General features: G+C 42.3%; 1 protein-coding gene across 1 annotated transcript in view; it reads left to right on the plus strand.

Annotated features, from left to right (window-relative positions):
• Positions 1-21,024, plus strand: part of FAM135B (family with sequence similarity 135 member B) — a 226,988-nt gene that overhangs the window by 142,021 nt on the left and 63,943 nt on the right. The window contains exon 9 of the mRNA XM_089654648.1: positions 5,281-5,330. Coding sequence (XP_089510774.1) covers positions 5,281-5,330 — 50 coding nt within the window. The remainder of the gene's footprint in view (positions 1-5,280; positions 5,331-21,024) is intronic.

Raw genomic sequence — 21,024 nt, forward strand, 5'->3', positions numbered from 1 at the left:
ATTATTATTATACAGGATTTATATAGCGCCAACAGTTTGCTCAGCAATTTACAATATAAGGGAGACAATACAGCAACAATACAGTTCAATACAAGAGGGTTAGGAGGGCCTGATCCTTGGAGCTTACAATCTGGGAGTAGTAAAGCTTATGAACCGTAATGTATGGATCACATTTTTAGGAGTGGGACTTGACCCTGAGTGAAGCAACTGGCCTTAAAGTGGAGGTCCACCCAAAAGGGGAAGTTTAGCTTTTTATTATTTATTATTATTATTATACAGTATTTATAAAGCGCCAATGGTTTGCTCGGCGCTGTACATTACAGAGGGGGACAGAACATGTGACAGAACAATACCAATACAATGCAAAACATGAGGGGATGGAGGGCCCTGCTCTTTTGAGCTTACAATCTAGGAGGGAGGGGATGGTAGCACAGGAGGAGATAGCTGTGGGGGATGGAGTGGTAGGAAGAGTGGAGGAGGTCGGCAAGTTAGCAGGGGGTGGGGTAGGCTTCCCTGAAGAGATGGGTTTTCAGGGTGCGCCTAAAGGAGAGGAGAGTAGGTGATAATCTGATGGGTTGGGGCAGGGAGTTCCAGAGGATGGGTGACACCCTGGAGAAGTCCTGGAGGCGGGCATGGGAGGAGGAGACCAGGGAACTAGAGAGAAGGAGGTCTTGTGAGGAGCGGAGCGTGCGTGTTGGGTGGTACTTGGATGTTAGGTCAGTGATGTAGTTCGGGGCAGTATGGGGGACAGCTTTGTACGTCAGTGTTAGGATTTTGAATTTGATCCGTTGCGCAATCGGAAGCCAGTGGAGGGATTGGCAGAGGGGGGTGGCGGAGATGGAGCGGTTGGAAAGGTGAATGAGTCTGGCAGCCGTATTCAGCTTTAAGACTTCATGTCCTGCACCCCATTAAGGATTGGCACCTTTGGGGAGCGTTGCCCTCCCTCCCCGTAGACTTCTGGGACACATGACAGGTCTCAGAATACTACAGGACCATGCACAAGGTGCAGCGCTACTTGAGCATGTGCAGTGCGCACCCTGCTGTGAAAACGCAAGCTGTCAAAGCCGGGTGCCCACACTGAAGATGCCAGCGGTAGGGACAGAGGACAGCCCATGAGCACACAGCTAGATCATGGGACAGGTGAGTGGCTGTTTTTTTTTTTTTTACATTTTGACTGGAGCTCCGCTTTAAGCATGTTTTTGTCCCTGGTTACTAATGTGCTAAAAAAACAATTTATTAAGTAAACTGGTGAAGAGGTCCAAAGGATCTCTTACTTGTTCACTTCTGCCCTAAAGTCTTTAACAGCACCATAGTCTCCATGCCTTCACTTTCTGACCTCTGATCACAGTAAGACTGAACATTTAGCAGGACCTAGTAAGGAAATATACAATGGCTTTACCAAAGGTAATGCAAACATGGGCATAGTTGTATTTAATAACTTGCATAGGTCATTAAAATTTCACATCGGTAGAGTAGCTCTTCCTCTATAGTAGCTATTCATCTTCTTTAAACAGTGCAAAAAATTTACTGTATATATATATTTTATTTATTTCAGGTAATTATATAACACTGTCAATTTACACAGCGCTTTACACATATATATTGTACATTCACATCAGTCCCTAACCCACAAGGGGCGTACAATCTAAGGTCCCTAACTCACATTCATACATACACATATTAGGGCAATTTTAGACAGGAGCCAATTAACCTTCCAGCATGCCTTTGGTGTGTGGAAGGAAACCGGAGTACCCGGAGGAAACCCACGCAGGCACAGGGAGAACATGCAAACTCCAGGCAGGTGGTGCCGTGGCTGAGATTCAAACCACTGACCCTAGTACTGCCAGGCGGAAGTGCTAACCATTTAGCCACTGTGCTGCCTTTATATATACAGTCAGGTCCATAAATATTGGGACATCGACACAATTCTAACATTTTTGGCTCTATACACCACCACAATGGATTTGAAATAAAACAAACAAGATGTGCTTTAACTGCAGACTGTCAGCTTTAATTTGAGGGCATTTACATCCAAATCAGGTGAACGGTGTAGGAATTACAACAGTTTGCATATGTGCCTCCCACTTATTAAGGGACCAAAAGTAATGGGACAGAATAATAATCATAAATCAGACTTTCACTTTTTAATACTTGGTTGCAAATCCTTTGCAGTCAATTACAGCCTGAAGTCTGGAACGCATAGACATCACCAGATGCTGGGTTTCATCCCTGGTGATGCTCTGCCAGGCCTCTACTGCAACTGTCTTCAGTTCCTGCTTGTTCTTGGGGCATTTTCCCTTCAGTTTTGTCTTCAGCAAGTGAAATGCATGCTCAATCGGATTCAGGTCAGGTGATTGACTTGGCCATTGCATAACATTCCACTTCTTTCCCTTAAAAAACTCTTTGGTTGCTTTTGCAGTATGCTTTGGGTCATTGTCCATCTGCACTGTGAAGCGGCGTCCAATGAGTTGTGAAGCATTTGGCTGAATATGAGCAGATAATATTCCCGAAACACTTCAGAATTCATCCGGCTGCTTTTGTCAGCAGTCACATCATCAATAAATACAAGAGAACCAGTTCCATTGGCAGCCATACATGCCCACGCCATGACACTACCACCACCATGCTTCACTGATGGGGTGGTATGCTTAGGATCATGAGCAGTTCCTTTCCTTCTCCATACTCTTCTCTTCCCATCACTCTGGTACAAGTTGATCTTGGTCTCATCTGTCCATAGGATGTTGTTCCAGAACTGTGAAGGCTTTTTTAGATGTCGTTTGGCAAACTCTAATCTGGCCTTCCTGTTTTTGAGGCTCACCAATGGTTTCCATCTTGTGGTGAACCCTCTGTATTCACTCTGGTGAAGTCTTCTCTTGATTGTTGACTTTGACACACATACACCTACCTCCTGGAGAGTGTTCTTGATCTGGCCAACTGATGTGAAGGGTGTTTTCTTCACCAGGGAAAGAATTCTTCGGTCATCCACCACAGTTGTTTTCCATGGTCTTCCGGGTCTTTTGGTGTTGCTGAGCTCACCGGTGCGTTCCTTCTTTTTAAGAATGTTCCAAACAGTTGTTTTGGCCATGCCTAATATTTTTGATATCTCTCTGATAGGTTTGTTTTGTTTTTTCAGCCGAATGATGGCTTGCTTCACTGATAGTGACAGTTCTTTGGATCTCATCTTGAGAGTTGACAGCAACAGATTCCAAATGCAAATAGCACACTTGAAATGAACTCTGGACCTTTTATCTGCTCATTATAATTGGGATAATGAGGGAATAACACACACCTGGCCATGGAACAGCTGAGAAGTCAATTGTCCCATTACTTTTGGTCCCTTAACAAGTGGGAGGCACATATGCAAACTGTTGTAATTCCTAAACCGTTCACCTGATTTGGATGTAAATACCCTCAAATTAAAGCTGACAGTCTGCAGTTAAAACACATCTTGTTTGATTCATTTCAAATCCATTGTGGTGGTGTATAGAGCCAAACATGTTAGAATTGTGTCGATGTCCCAATATTTATGGACCTGACTGTATATATATATCACACTAGCAAAGTGAAAATATGACACAAAATATTACACCATAAATATACACAAATATTTAAATTATTTGATATATGTCCATCAACTGAAAAATGAAAATTATGACAAAGCGCAAAGTGCCTTATTGGTCCACCGCACCACGTGAACAACATAATGAAAATTGATGGAGTAAAGTGCACTCAGATATCACCACGTGCTCCAGAGGAACACCTCCCCCAATTCAGTAGCACTCACCAGATATCATGGCCCATCCAAACCTGATAGGCAACAGCGCTTATGGTGAGTGTCAGTGTAGTACAGATCATCAATCAACCAGCCCTTCATCAATTAGAGACTGATATGATACATCTTATTTGTATTCTTTCATTGCAGGTAAATAATGGATTCCAAACAGAAGCAGCATGTCGTCATTGAGTTCTTGATGAAGGAGGGGTGTAGGCTGTCCACAGAAGGTAACAGAATGCTTATGGAGATGACACCATTTAAACTTCTTCATCCATCTGTGCACATTGCTCTTGCCAATGGTGTCATCTCTGTAAACATTCTGTAGCCTTCTGTGGATGTTGGAAAGCCTGCACCCCCTCCTTCATCAAGAACTCAGTGATGTCAAGTTGCTTCTGCCTGGAATGCATTATTTACCTGCAATGAAAAAGAAGAAGAGTTACTATAGAAGAAGAGTCACTCTACCAACATGTGAAATTTGAATGGCCTATGGAAGTTAATAAAAAATTTATGCTCACTTTTGCATTATTTTCGGTACATCCCTAGTAGTATTCCTCCTCAAGGCAATGAAATCACTGGGGGTGGCGTTTCTTTTCCCATCTGCCCCCCTCCGGTTAAATATTAAAAATGTTCAAACTGACTCACTAGCTGACTGAATGGCAGATTTTAAAAGAAAGTGTACCTGGGCCTGAGGGTGGGAAGTAGGTTCACTTAGTTAATGACTAAAGGGTCCAAAGGACCCCATTACTAAGTACATTACATGCTGAACAGATTGTAAATATCATCAATACATGTGACTTTGCATGGCCTTTGGTTTTAGAGAATATACAGAGACTAGCATTGCTTAGCTTTTCTTCTAAAAATACTAACTTCGGGGTTGTAGTGATGAACTTGGGTTTGAGCTTGGGTTTGCTCCGAGCCTGGGAGTTTGCTGTAATTGGTGGAACAATGAGCTGTGGATGGGAGATTCCCTGACCTACAGCTGATGCACACAGGGGTGCTTATGACATCATTGATCTAATATGGCCATGTGGTCATATTGGGTTACTAAAAAGACCCTTTACACATTTATTTGAATTGGCTGCCCAACACAACACAAAAAACAAACACAACACCATAAATTGTGCATAAGCATTTTTGGCATTGCAGCACAACACAATACACCTTAGTGCACATATCAGTCAGCAAGGTGCAGTGAACAAATGCCACTGCATTAGACTAATGCAGGGGTGCTCAACTATGGCCCTCCAGCAGTTGGTGAACTACAAGTCCCATCATGCCTCTGCCTTTGGGAGTCATGCTTGTAACTGTCAGTTTTGCAATGCCTCATGGGATTTGTAGTTCTACAACAGCTGGAGGGCCACAGTTGCCCACCCCTGGACTAATGCATGTCCCATGCCTTGCTGTGTGCTATCGCAATGTGATATTTTAAATGGGCCCTTATACACCATCCTACAGGGGCCAGAGCTGACTGGTCAGTCACTGATATTGTCTCTTTTTTTTCCTAGAGGAAATGATGCCTGAAAAAACTTTGTCCCAACTCTGCAGCCAACTGCAGGTAAGTCATTGCCGTAGAGCTCCTCTAGAGCAGTCCTTGATTGACAGTTATCTTGTAAGCTTTGATTTTGAGTGTATAGTGTACCCAGGGGCGGACTGACAACTCATGGGGCCCCCGGGCAATAGGGGATCATGGGGCCCCTGTGTCCTTGCCCAAACTCAAAAAAGCCTATGAAAAAGGGCATCTCATGGAGCCACCTACTGACCCCCAAATCATTAAAGGGCCATTGAGATCATCTAAATAATCTGTCAATCACCTACAATGCAGCAAAAATCAGAAATGCACCATTTTTTTCTGAATCCGCACACCACATTATACTGTGTGTAATACCATGTGTTACGGTGAGTTGCAGCGCAGGTGTCGGGGGTTGTGTTGTATTAGTGCATTGGGGTACCTTTCAAAAAGAATGGTGATGCCAAGCTCCACAGTGCGGCATTGCAGTAGTTCTGAATGGACCCTCAGATGTATATTTCTTTCCCATAGTCTTGGTTGTATTAAAAGCACATTCATTGTTTAATTCACCTTTAACCTCTTCCCTACCGAACTATAGCCGAAAGTTGGCTACAGCGCAGTTGCCTAGTCCTGGGATGACGTCCATGTACGTCATTCCAGAACACGCCCCCAGAGGTGCGCACTCGGTGCCGCCGGTGATATGATAAACGGCCAATAACAGCGGCCTTTTACCACGTGATCAGCTGTGTCCAATGACACAGCAGATCACCGAGTAATACAGTTGACGGTTATCGGCTGCACTTTCCTCACGCAGTCACAGCATGAGGAAAGTACTGCCGATAACAATTGTCAGAGAAATTATCAGCACTGATCATCAGGGCACTGATGATCAGCACCCTGATGATCAGTGCCCAGCAGTGCTGCCCACCTCTGCCACCCATCAGTGCCACCCATCATTGCTGCCCATCAGTGCCGCCTATCAGTGCAGCATCATCAGTGCCACCTGAATAATCAGTCACGCAAAAAGGGTAGTTTGGCAACCCACAGTTTGCAAAGTATTAGTGCAGACAAAGAACTAGAGACTTTCTAGGATGGCACTCAAGCACATAAATTAAACACATGAATATAAAAAAAAATCAAGATTTAATAATCACATTATATAAAATTTTAAAAGGATCATATATGATGCTCAAAATGATATTCATTTTTCAGACATACTGCAAAGACCAATATTTGCATTATACTGAGCGTCCTGTTTCACAGGTTGTGGAGTTTTGTAGATGACTCAACTTCATCAGGTTTGTCAGTGAAAGGCCTACAAGACATCCATGCAGTTCCATTGATCTCAGTATAGTGGTCACAATTAGTTTATGACATCATATGGTTATAGCAATCTAAGGCTACACTTTTTTTCCACAGGGAATACGCTTCCATATGGGTCTGAAGGATAGAGAGGTCCAAGACATATCATTGTCCCGTCACACGATGGTAGTGTTGGAGGAGACTTCCTCCCTTCCCGATTCTTGAAATAGAAACGAGGCCAAAAATGTGCATTTTTGGCCCATTTCTTGACTCATACCTGTTACTGTAAAGCCCAACCCTGACCCAAACTGTTTGGAATATACAAGGGACATATATATTTGTGCATGCGCTTAATGTGTCCATGTATAGAAGATCCTGAAGATATCTCCATCACACACCCAACCATTATTCATTCTTTTGTTGAGGTTGCCAAAATATCTGCTGGATGGCACCATAGCAAACGTCTATATGATGTGATTAATAAATCTGGAAATATACATTTTTATATTCATGTGTTGAATTTATCTCCTTGGATGCCATCCTAGAAAATGCCTAATTTGTCACCTGGTGTAATCAAAGGATCACATATGATGCTCAAAATTATATTAATTTTTTAGACATACTACAAAGAACAATACTTGCTTTATATTGAGTGTCCTGTTTCACAGGTTGTGGAGTTTTGTAGATGACTCAACTTCGTCAGGATTGGCAGTGGAAGGCCTGCAAGACATCCATGCAATTCCATTGATCTCAGTATAGTGGTCACAATTAGTTTATGACATCATATGGTTACAGCAATCTAAGGCTACACTTTTTTCCATGGGAATACGCTTCCATATGAGTCTGAAGGATAGAGAGGTCCAAGACATATTACTGTCCCGTCACACAATGGTAGTGTTGGAGGAGACTTCCTCCCTTCCCGATATTTGAAATAGAAACAAGGCCAGAAATTAGCATTTTTGCCCCATTTCTTGACTTATACCTGTTACTATAAAGCCTAACCCTGACCCAAACTGTTTGGAATATACAAGGGACATATATATTTGTGCATGTGCTTAACGTGTGCATGTTTAGAAGATCATGAAGATATCTCCATCACACACCCAACTATTATTCATTCTTTTGTTGAGGTTGCCAAAACATCTGCTGGATGGCACCACAGCAAACGTCTATATGATGTGATTAATAAATCTGGAAATATACATTTATATATTCATGTGTTGAATTTATCTCCTTGGATGCCATCCTAGAAAATGCCTAATTTGTCACCTAGTGTAATCAAAGGATCACATATGATGCTCAAAATTATATTAATTTTTTAGACATACTACAAAGACCAATACTTGCTATATACTGAGTTTCCTGTTTCACAGGTTGTGGAGTTTTGTAGATGACTCAACTTCGTCAGGATTGGCAGTGGAAGGCCTGCAAGACATCCATGCAATTCCATTGATCTCAGTATAGTGGTCACAATTAGTTTATGACATCATATGGTTACAGCAATCTAAGATACACTTTTTTCCATGGGAATACCCTTCTATATGGGTCTGAAGGATAAAGAGGTCCAAGACATATCACTGTCCCGTCACACAATGGTAGTGTTGGAGGAGACTTCCTCCCTTCCCGATTTTTGAAATAGAAACAAGGCCAGAAATTAGCATTTTTGCCCCATTTCTTGACTCATACTTGTTACTATAAAGCCTAACCCTGACCCAAACTGTTTGGAATATACAAGGGACATATATATTTGTGGATGTGCTTAACGTGTCCATGTTTAGAAGATCATGAAGATATCTCCATCACACACCCAACCATTATTCATTCTTTTGTTGAGGTTGCCAAAACATCTGCTGGATGGCACCATAGCAAACATCTATATGATGTGATTAATAAATCTTGAAACATACATTTTTATATTCATGTATTGAATTTATCTCATTGGATGCCATCCTAGAAAGTGCCTAATTTGTTACCTGCTGTAATCATTTGCTTTTTTTAGATTATGTCCCTTTTTTTCATACCAAACAATAATTTTGATTGATTGCTACAAGTATCAAACACCACTTTAACTGTCACTGTTTTTCTACTGTTTTAATGAATCAGACCCCAGCTATCTCCCAGATCCTAACAGCATTGAATAATAACGTCCTGAGAATATTAACAGACACTGGATTTTTTAATCCTACTATAATGTAGAGACTTGGCTAAACAATTCATTCACTTTTTCTTTCTGTTGGGGTACCCCAAGGTTCTGTTCTTGGGCCCCTCCTTTTCTCTCTCTATACCTTCTCCCTGGGCCAACTGATAACCTCCCTTGGCTTCCAATACCACCTCTATGCTGATGACACCCAGAACTATCTCTCCACTCCCCAGCTCACCCCCTCAATCTCTTCACGTATCACAAATCTACTAAGCGACATATCAGCAGGGATGTCACTACATCAAACTCAATCTTTCCAAAACTGAGCTCATACTATTCCCTCCTCCCCGGTCCCCCACTCATGACTTTACCATTAAGATCAAAAGCACAACCATTGGTCCCTCCCCTCATGCCAGGGTGCTAGGCGTAATCCTAGACTCTGACCTCTCCTTTGGGCCCCACATCCAATCACTGGCTAAATCCTGCCGCCTCAGCCTCCGGAACATTTCCAAAATCTGCCCCTTCCTGACCAATGACACCACAAAACAACTTATCCATGCCTTGGTTATATCCCACCTCAATTACTGCAACTCCCTCCTCACTGGTCTACCGTTACACAGGCTATCCCCCCTTTAGTCTATTATGAATGCTGCTGCTAGACTCATACACCTTACCAACCGATCAGCGACTGCTGCCCCTCTCTGCCAATCCCTCCACTGGCTTCCACTAACCCAACATATAAAATTCAAAATACTAACCACAGCTTACAAAGCCATCCACAACACTGCCCCTAGCTACATCTCCAACCTCATCCACAGATATCGCCCACTCCGCTCCTCCCATGATATCTTCCTCTCTAGCTCCCTCATCACCTCCTCCAGGACTTCTCCAGAGCCTCTCCCATCCTCTGGAACTCCCTACCACAGCATGTCCGGTCAGCCCCCACCCTGTCTACCTTTAGGTGATCTTTGAAAACTCACCTCTTCAGGGAAGCCTAGCCCACCTCCACCTACGAACTGTACTTGAATCACCTCCACCAGATCATCCCCCGAAGCTATCACCTTTTGTGTCACCTCCCCCTTCCTTTAGATTGTAAGCTCCACGAGCCGGGCCCTCCTATTCCTTCTGTACTGAAATGTATTGTAATTGTACTGTCTCCCTTATATTGTAAAGCGCTGAGCAAACTGTTGGCACTATATAAATCCTGTATAATAATAATTCATTCATTTTGTATCCAGAGAGGCCCTCGCATTACATAGTTGTTGATAGATCTAATGGTGATCATACAGGCAGATTGTATTGTATATAGTCAGCTTTCCAAGAGAAACTATTTAGCATTTGTTCAATCTGCAGCAGAACAGATTGGAGGCAAAGACTGAGTTCTCCTTTAAAATGCTGACGTCTTCCCTTCACTGCAGCATTAGAGATGCCTCAGCAAGACTCTGCAACACACTCAGCACTGCCATTGATTAGCATTCCTCTCCATTATCCTGCTAAAGATAACCACATAACTAATGGCACAATTAACCTTTTTATATTAATTAAATGCAAATAGATGTAGGCTATGTTTTTCCCATAGTGAATGATCTCCTCGCTGGAGCCAGAAAAGCATTTAGTACTTTTTTGCTCTCTCGGGGAAAGGAGAGCATTTAATTATGCAGAATTCATAGGACTGCACAAATCAGTCTTTCATGATACTGAAGATACAAGGGGAAAAAGATACACTATATTGCCAAAAGTATTGGGGCACCCTTCCAAATCATTGGATTTAGGTGTTCCAATCCCCTCCATTGCCACAGATGTATAAAATCAAGCTCCTAGGTATACAGACTGCTTCTACAAACATTTGTGAAAGAATGGGTCACTCTCAGGAGCTCAGTGACTCCAAGCGTGGTCCCGTGATAGGTTGCCACGTGTGCAATAAGTCCATCCGTGACATTTCCTGGCTACTAAATATTCCACACTCAACTGTTAGTGGGATTCTAACAAAGTGGAAGCAACTGGGAACACAAGAAACTCAGCCACCAAGTGGTAGGTCATGAAAAATGACAGCAGGGTGAGCGCATGCTGAAGCGCACAATGCACAGAAGTCACCAACTGTCTGCAGAGTCAATAGCTAAAGACCTCTAAACTTGCTGTGGCCTTCAGATTAGCACAACAACAGTGCGTAGAGAGGTTCATGGAATGGATTTCCATGGCCGAGCAGCTGCATCCAAGTCTTACATCACCAAGTGCAATGCAAAGCGTCGGATGCCGTGGTGTAAAGCATGCCGCCACTGGACTCTAGAGCAGTGGAGACATGTTCTCTGGAGTGATAAATCATGCTTCTCTGCCTGGCAAGTCTGGGTTTGGTGGTTGCCAGAAGAACGGTATTTGCCTGACTGCATTGTGCCAAGTGTAAAGTTTGGTGGAGGGGGGATTATGGTGTGGGGTTGTTTTTCAGGGGTTGGGCTTTGCCCTCTAGTTCCAGTGAAGGGAACTCTTAAGGCATCAGCATACCAAGACATTTTAGACAATTTCATGCTCCCAACTTTGTGGGAAGAGTTTGGGGATGGCCCCTTCCTGTTCCAATATGACTGCGGACCTGTGTACAAAGCAAGGTCCATAAAGACATGGAGTAGCCAGATTGGGGTGGAGGAACTTGACTGTCCTGCACAGAGTCCTGACCTCAACCCCATAGAACACCTTTGGGATGAATTAAAGAGGAGACTGCGAGCCAGGCCTCCTCCCCCGACATCAGTGCCTGACCTGACAAATGTGCTTCTGGAAGAATGGTCAAACCTTCCCATAGACACCCTCTGAAACCTCTTGGGAAGGTTTCAGTCTTGGGTACCCAGAGGAAAAAAAAGCACTTCTGACCCCTCTGCTCTATTTGCTACTCGTTCAAGTCCTCAGCCACGTCTTTGACTGCATTGAACTGTGAGTTGTTTCCCCAACCTGTGCTCTCCCGCTAGGGTGTCTGTACCTTGGCATTCTGCTCAATACAAGCTTCAACCGGACTGTGGTGCAGCTGTAGTGTGTTCACTACAGCTGCACCACACTGCATCTCCCTACGGGCGAATCTGCACATTGGGACCACCAATCACAAACACACAGATTTCACCTAGAACCCATGGTAGCTGTGAAGCTGAAGCTCATCTCTACCACCCATGTATGGATACATTTACAAACTACATGTTGTACATACATAAGAAGCTATTGAAAATTATGCCTAGATGATATTTGATGCCCATTATATCCTCTACAACTGTTTTGGATGTGTAGGCCAATTAAGATCTTTGTTAGGTCATTTTCTCCTAGCTCCGTGAGCTTTCACATCCAGGGTGAGCCATTGAGTCCCATATATATATATTTGTTTAAATACTCTGTATTGGACATATTAAAGTAGTTTGGTAATTGTATAATTTTCCTTTTCCTATACCTTTAGACTGCCTCGGCAGTAGACATTTCTTAAAAAAACTCCCCCCTGAAGAAGCCCGTGAGGGCGAAACATGTAGGGAGTAACTACAATTACATAACCAAGTTTGAATCTCAGTTTTACCCTTAGTACTGAAATAGTTTTTATGTTTCTGTATTTTTTCCTTTCTTGTTGTGTTTTTTACAAAAATACGAAATAAAAATTATATAACTTTTTAATATGTTTGGTATTCATGTTCATGCACCCTGAAAGTCCCATCTTCTCTATTGAATATTGAAAAGGAAAACTCGTCTGGGAACCCTTAGATGTCTAGAATGTTCTCTGAATGGTTGGTCCTACTAGCATTCACCTAATGGAAGCTGCATAGCAACACAGCCCAGGGCAAGGAATCGTACGCTGGTTTTTCGGCTTTAGCATGCTGCACGTCCTGCTTGTATCAGCAAGTGTGATCCGGCAGGGTCATCTCTGAGCCTTTATAACCATTACATAATTGAATAACTCACAGCAATGAACACAATCCATGATGCATACAGCAGCTTGAAAGGCTAATTAGATCACGGCGCCGTTTGATCTGAGGCTTTTTTTTTTTTGCTGCACATCAGCCGCTGTCTCCAGACGCCTCTGATGCCGAACATCTTAAAGTGTTTGCTCACTGCGGAGTGGAGCGGCTTGGAGGCCCCGTACAACTTCAATAGTCTTTACTCAGCTGGACTGGATCCCCGCTGACACGCTTATCGCTAATTTCAGCAACACAGCTTCTTTCTCTTTATAGGGCTCTGCCGTTCGGATGCTCGCATGTGCCGATCAAGGGAAACTCATGAAATGATAGCTACAGCGGAACCAGGGACACCGGTTTGCCATTTTCTTGCAAGGCTTCTCATTTTGTCTACACGGCTTTGGAGCTTCCAAAGTATTTTGGGTAGATTGACAGCTGACATTGACAGAAAGACAGATTTCAAGTAGAGCTCATTTTTTTTTTTAAGTTCCTTCACACCTTTCCTGGAGACTACTAGCCCATCAAATATATGTTCAGGGGTCTTCTTCTCCCTTCTCTACTATGAGCCTCGGTCGAACATGGTTTTTTTTCTCTTTTTTCGGGTCAGCGGTGGTGGCAGGCATCATGATTGACGTTGGATCTACTTCGGGGGACATTTTTTTAACTTTTGTTTTTAATAAAGGACTTACACTACACTTTTATTTTGTAAATGGGTAGAGGTGAGCCAGAATCTGGGGGCCCCTTGTTAAAGGGGGCTTCCAGATTCCGATAAACCCCCCACACACAGACCCCGACAACCACAGCCCAGGGTTGTGGGGAAGAGGCCCTTGTCCCCATCAACATAGGGGCAAGGTGCTTTGGAGGGGAGCCCCTGCCCACCTAAAAGCACCCCCCATTATTGAGGGCATGTGGCCTGTTATCTTTCAGGAGGTGGGGCACCCACTTGTCCCCCTCTTTCCTGACCTGTTGGGCTGCATGTTCGGATAAGGGTCTGGTATGGATTTTGGGGGGATGCATTAGAAGTCATTTGTTGTCCACATTCTTTTTAATGTTTTTGATTTGTTTTATTTATATTCCTATATTTTTTACCCCCAATGAAGAGGGATTGTTCTACCACTGAAATGGGTATCATTTGCTGTTTTTTGGCCATTTGTGAAATCAATAAATAACATTTCTGGACTCTAAACACGTGTTTGGCACTCCTTCTGTCTCAGTTGTATAGACTACTAATGGGCATGTCCATGATAGCCTGGATCAAGGGTAGTTGGTTTAATGGTCATGCTACATAAGGAGCATCTGATATGAAGAGAGCGGGAATGTCTCATGAGTGCCTTGCTGCTCTGTAACTGACTAATCAACACCTTGGTGTTATATGCTTCACCAGGCTGGCTATTAGGAACCAGATCTGAACCTGCGACCTCAGCTGTGTCTGGCAATGTCCCTTCTTGATGAGTCATCTAGGATGGTGGACAGCTCTCTGGACAACTCCTTAAATGATGTTGCCTTGAACATTGTTTCTCTTGAATCCTGAACCCTTTGCTCCTCATATGAACTTGCTAATTTTACTGTGCTTTTGCACTTACTATTTGCCAGATTATTGTGCTCTCTCCAGCCAATATCTTGCTGCCACCTGTACCACTGCTACCACTCGTCACCGACCTTTGGCTTGTTCCTCAACTATGCTTCTGCTTGATCCCAACTTCCAACTACTTGTTACCGACCTTTGGTTTGTTTACTAACAACACTTCTGCTTGTTCCCTACCTGTTTTATCTGCTACTGGACCTGGCTTGTTCACCTTCAGGTGGGACGATTCTGAGGACCGTGACTTGGTATTAACACGCAGCAAAACTCATCTCCACCATAAGAAGCTCTGGTGAACACCAGTTAGTGCTTAGACACCGCACCTTTGGTGAGCCCATGTCATCCACCAGTGTGACCTGCTGCTGCACTTTACTAGCTGGGGGGCAGGAGCCTTTTTACTATTATAGCTACTGGTCTCCAAGCCTGACCCCTGACCATGGCATTGGGCATCAGCTCAGGATCTAGTTTTGCTTCCTGGGAAGGGTGCCTGAATCATAAGACCATCTAAACAGAATTCCAAATCTTTTGACAGGTAGAATGATTCCCATTTGTGTTCCAACTTTGCCTTGACTTGCTTGCTTTAATGGGAACCTTTGGCCTGGGGGGGGCAAACACAGCCAACTGACCCATTCTTGGTAAGGACATACAGTATTTTTGTGAGCTAAGGAAAGTTTGGCATGGTGCCTCATTGACTAGTGGACATTATTATTATTATTTTTTATTATTATACAGGATTTATATACGGACAACTGTTTGCTTCACAATATAACGGGAGACAATACAGCAAAGATACAGTTCAATACAAGACGGTTAGGAGGACCCTGCTCCTTGGAGCTTACAATCTAAGAGGGAGGGGCTAGTGGTACAAAAGGTAATAACTGCTGGTAAAGGACTGGTACAAGGAAAAAAGATTCCATTATTAGCTGAGGACAAGGTAGGCTTCACTGAAGAGAGAGGTTTTCAGAGATTGCCTAAAAGTGAGCAGAGTAGGCGATAGTCTGATATATTGGGGTAGAGAGTTCCAGAGGATAGGTGAAGCTCTAGAGAAGTCCTGGAGATGAGCATGGGAGGAGGAGACAAGGGAGCTAGAGAGCAGGAGGTCGTGGGAGGAGCAGAGAGTACGGTTTGGACCACCCAGCATTAGATCACATGATATCTCAAAGCTGTAAAGGAAGTTGGTATTAGAACACTTCCTTTGAATGAATATCTGGATGGGGAACAGATAGCTATGTAATGCCCAGCATATGTCATTGATTACAGGGTCTGCTGTGATCAGTCCCTGAATGGTGACATATGTCCACTCAACAGTATTAATACTGGCCTGGGACTCAGGTCCCCCCCATCCCCCTGTCCAGTCCAACCCTGCCTGGAGTTCAGCTTTGAAGCAGATGCCAAACTAGCAGTCAAGTTGAAGGCAAAACATATTTCAGCTATAAATGCCAAGATGTGGAAATAACCATAAGCATTTAAAAGTGCGTGTGTCTTTTACAGCGCTATAGCTATGGATAACCCCACACATGGCTCGACAATTAATTATAGTGTGCACAATGGCAGACGCTGAAGAATTAGAAGCAAAACTCTCCTATTACATTTAATTATGATTTAATGAACAAGTAATTAGGAAGATGACTGCATGTTTAATCACTAATCTAATTCGCAGAATAGGTAAATATCCTCTCCATCCTCCCTTGTGTCTATACTAGCATCAGCATCAGTATTTCCAGGGAGAATTGTGGAATGAGACCGGGCTGGACTCATCAGCTGCTGGTAATACAGCGCCATCCAGTGGTCACTCAAGGGCAAGGTTATGAGTGTGCAAGGTGTGCTAAAATAGGTCTGATACCAAATTGTAACTGGAAAAAATGTTTTATTTATTGGATAACAAACATTATTATTAGTATTATTCTTCTTATTATTATTAATAATAATAATAATAATAATAATAAAAACAATAATAATTAACCATTTTGGTAATACAGAACCATTTAGTGGCAACTGCAGGGCAAGGTCATGAGTGAGCACTGTGTGTTAAAGTAGGTCTGATAGTAAACAATAACAGCAAAATTATTACTATTATTAATAATAATAATAATAATATCACAATAATCAGAATAATATTATTAAATGCCTGTGTTAATACATCACCATCTATAGGGCACTGCAGGGCAAGGTCATGAGTGAGCACTGTGTGTTCAAGTAGGTCTGATAGTAAACAATAACAGCAAAATTATTATTATCATTATTAATAATAATAATAATTATAATATCATAATAATATTATTAAACACGTGGTATTACATCATCGTCTATAGCCACTGCAGGGCAAGGTCATGAGTGTGCACTGTGTGTTAAAGTAGGTCTGATAGTAAACAATAACAGCAAAATTATTATTATTATTATTATTATTAATAATAATAGTAATAATATCACAATAATCATAATAATATTATTAAATGCCTGTGTTATTACATCATCATCTATAGCCACTGCAGGGCAAGGTCATGAGTGAGCACTGTGTGTTCAAGTAGGTCTGATAGTAAACAATAACAGCAAAATTATTATTATTATTATTATTATTAATAATAATAATAATAATTATAATATCATAATAATATTATTAAACACGTGGTATTACATCATCGTCTATAGCCACTGCAGGGCAAGGTCATGAGTGTGCACTGTGTGTTAAAGTAGGTCTGATAGTAAACAATAACAGCAAAATTATTATTATTATTATTATTAATAATAATAATTGTAATAATATCACAATAATCATAATAATATTATTAAATGCCTGTGTTATTACATCATCATCTATAGCCACTGCAGGGCAAGGTCATGAGTGAGCACTGTGTGTTCAAGTAGGTCTGATAGTAAACAATAACAGCAAAATTATTATTATTATTATTATTATTATCATTATTATTATTATTATTATTATTAATAATAATAATAATAATAATATCATAATAATATTATTAAACACATGTGGTATTACATCATCATCTATAGCCACTGCAGGGCAAGGTCATGAGTGTGCACTGTGTGTTAAAGTAGGTCTGATAGTAAACAATAACAGCAAAATTATTATTATTATTATTATCATTATTATTAATAATAATAATACACGCCTGTGTTATTACATCACCATCCAGTGGCCACTGCAGGGCAAGATCATGAGTGAGCACTGTGTGTTAAAGTAGGTCTGATAGTAACCAATAATAGCAAAATTATTATTATTAATAATAATAATAATAATAATAATAATAATAATATCACAATAATCATAATAATATTATTAAACACCTGTGGTATTACATCACCATCTAGTGGCCATCGAAGGGCAAGGTCATGTGTGTGCCCTTGCCCTCCAGAGGATTTACACCCCCCCCCCCCTCTTACTGACCAGACCATTTTTTGTGATATGGCGCTATTTTAACTGACAATTGTGCAGTCATGCAACGCTGTACATAAATTAAATGTATTTCATCCCTCCCCTCCTCATAAATATAGCTTTCTTTCGGTGGTATTTGATCACCTGTGCAGTTTTTATTTTTTTGCGCTATAAACAAAAAGACCGACAACTTTGAAAAAAAACAAAACAATATTTTTGACTTTTTGCTATAAAACATACCCAATAAAAAAATGTAAAAACTAAAATTTCTTCATAAATTTAGACCAAAATGTATTCTGCTCCATGTCTTTGCTAAAAAAAATCCCAATACGTGTAAATTAATTGGTTTACATGAATGTTATAGCGTCCTCAAATGGCGGAATATTTATACTAGTACTAGTATACGGCGATCAGTGACTTATAGTGGGACTGCGGCGGGCATTCTGACACTGGGGGGGGGGGGGGAACTGACTAACTGCCACTGACATCCCAATGACACCAATACAGTGATCAGTGCTAATAAAAAGCACAGACACTGTACTAATGGAACTGGGCAGGAAGGAGATAACATCTGGGGCGATCAAAGGGCTAACTGTGTGCTGTGTGTGTTTTACTGGGGAGACATGCTGTGCAGAGCTATACAAAGCAGCATGTCCTTGCTGGCAGGAGAGAGACCTGTGTTGTTTACACACAGGACTTTCAGCTGTCAGCTTTGCCGATAATCACGGAGTCCCGGCCGGGAACCCGGTGATTGACATCCCCAGCAGCCAACAGCGGCGTGGGTAGGGTGGCGTGCATGCGCCCCCTACCCGGAAATGCAAATCACGTATATATATATATATATATATGTGATTTTGCCCCAGCCTTGCATCTGCAATAGGGTGGCGGGCAAGTAGGTCTGAAAGTAAACAGTAACTGCTAAATGTATTATCGTCATTAATATTATTATTAGTTGTATTATTATTAATAATAATTATAATAATTATTATTATTATTATTAATAATAATAATAATAATAATAATAATTAGAGATGAGCGAATCGAACATGACGAAGTGGAATTCGTTCCGAAGATTTGGAAAAATTCTATTCGCGACGAATCCGAAGATTAGCAAGCTTCGGATGCACGAATCGAATTTTCCCAAAAATGGCGGCGACATGTGTGGCCACCGCCACCCTGCGCCATGTGCCTCTGTCGTCTGCTCACGCTGCTGCCAGGTCCATACTGATTCATGGCCCCCTGTACCGGCTCCTCATGAACGTGGTTCAGCGGGTTTGCATCACTTAACGGCAAATCGTTGACAAACGCTGGGACGTTCAGTGTTGTGCGCATTAAGCCAGACACCAAAGGGCAGCACAGACCTGTTATTACTCGCTCAAGCATGGCTGAACAAAACCAGTCTCTACCACAAATTGGACCCAGACCTGCCCAGGGTCTCGTAAGTAGATTGCACGGAGGAGTAGAGTTCGTTATTGGAATTAACTGTGAGGGACTTTTAAACCTAGGCCTGTGTATGGCCTTCAATTGAAGCTGCTTCTGCTCCGCCACTCTGCCATTGGACTCTTGATAGTCGTCTCCCCACGCTGCTGCTGGGGGGACTTTTTAACATAGGCCTCTGTATGGCCTTCAATTTTAGCTGCTTACGCTCCGCCACTCTGCCATGGGCCCCTGTACTGCCTCCTCATGCTGCTGCCAGGCCCGTAATCTGCCATGGGCCCCCGTACCGACTCCTCATGCTGCTGCCAGGCCCGTAATCTGTCATGGGCCCCCGTACTGCCTCCTCATGCTGCTGCCAGGTCCAGAGTGTGTCATGGGTCCCTGTACGGCCTCCCATTGCTGCTGTCTCCATCGCCACACTCTGCCATGTGCCACTTTCAGGTCTCCTCACACTGCTGGTGTGTTCCATTTTGTCATAGGGTGCTGTATGGCCTCCCATTGCTGCTGCCTCCACCGCCACACTGTGGCTCCACACTCTGGTTTTGGCCCCGTGACTGCCCAAATGAGTGAAGTGTGCGGTGATTCTAAGATCGACGGCACTCATCTGCATGTCATACTGACTGACAGTATTATTTCTCTTCCCCAGCAGACTCCAAGGGCATTTAAATTAAAGGTACAGTGTTCTGCACTAATATAAAGGCTCTCTGAAGCCTAGAAACACCCTTTTTATAAGTTAAATTCGCAGCGAATATATTCGGCTCGAAGCGAATTTATTTGGCGAATTCGGCGAATCCGCCGAACCGAATTTTTGAATAATTCGCTCATCTCTAATAATAATAATAATAATAAAAAAAACCTTTTCGGAATACAGCACCATCTAGTGGCCACTGAGGGGCAAGGTTAGGAGTGTACTGTATACTCTGTTAAATGTAGGTCTGATATTGAACAGTAACTGCAAAATGTATTATTATTATTATTACTATTATTATTATTACTATTATTATTATTACTATTATTATTATTATCAATCCCTCTTGATAATGCAGCACCATCTAGTAGTCATGATGTCATTAGTGTTAAAATAGGTCTGATCATATACAGTAAGTACAATATATAATAATAATAACAACAACAGATATTCATATTAACCTCTTCCCCTCCGCCCTATAGCAGAAATACTGCTGCAGGGCGGCAGGGGTGTGGAAAATCACACACACATATATATATATATATGATTTTGTATTTCCGTGTAGGGGGCACACGCGAGCCGGGCATGTGCCCTACCCGCGCTGCCATTTGCGGCCTCGGCTGTCAATCCCTGGGTCTTGGCCAGTGATTACTCGCCAGCCACACAGGTCTCTCCCCATGTGAAACAGCACACAGTTAACCCTTTGATCGCCCCACATGTTAACCCCTTCCTTTCCAGTGCCATTAGTACAGTAGCACTGATCACTGTATTGGTGTCACTTGGGATGTCAGTGACACCAAGTCACTTCCCCCCAGTGTCAGACCGCAGTCCCGCTATAAGCCACTGATCGCCACCATTACTAGTAAAAAATAAAATTAAAAATCTCAGTATATAAAACGCCATTTGTAGACGCTATAACTTTCATGTAAACCAATTAATTTACACGTATTGGGATTTATTTTTAGCAAAGACATGGAGCAGAAAACATTTTGGCCTAAATTTATGACGAAATGCGATTTTTACATATTTTTTACTGGACATGTTTAATAGCAAAAAGTCAAAAATATTGTTTTTTTCTTAAAATTGTCGGTCTCTTTTTGTTTATAGCGTGAAAAATTAAAAACACACAGGCGATCAAATACCACCAAAAGAAAGCTCTATTCATGGGAAAAAAAGGACATCAGTTTAATTTGGGTGCAGCGTTGCATGACCGCGCAATTGTCAGTTAAAATAATGCAGCGCGTTATAACAAAAAATGGCCTGGTCAGGAAGGGGGGTAAATCCT

Source organism: Staurois parvus, unplaced genomic scaffold, assembly GCF_062004578.1.
Source record: "Staurois parvus isolate SC_StPar_1 unplaced genomic scaffold, SC_StPar_1.0 ptg000783l, whole genome shotgun sequence".
Lineage (NCBI taxonomy): Eukaryota > Metazoa > Chordata > Amphibia > Anura > Ranidae > Staurois > Staurois parvus.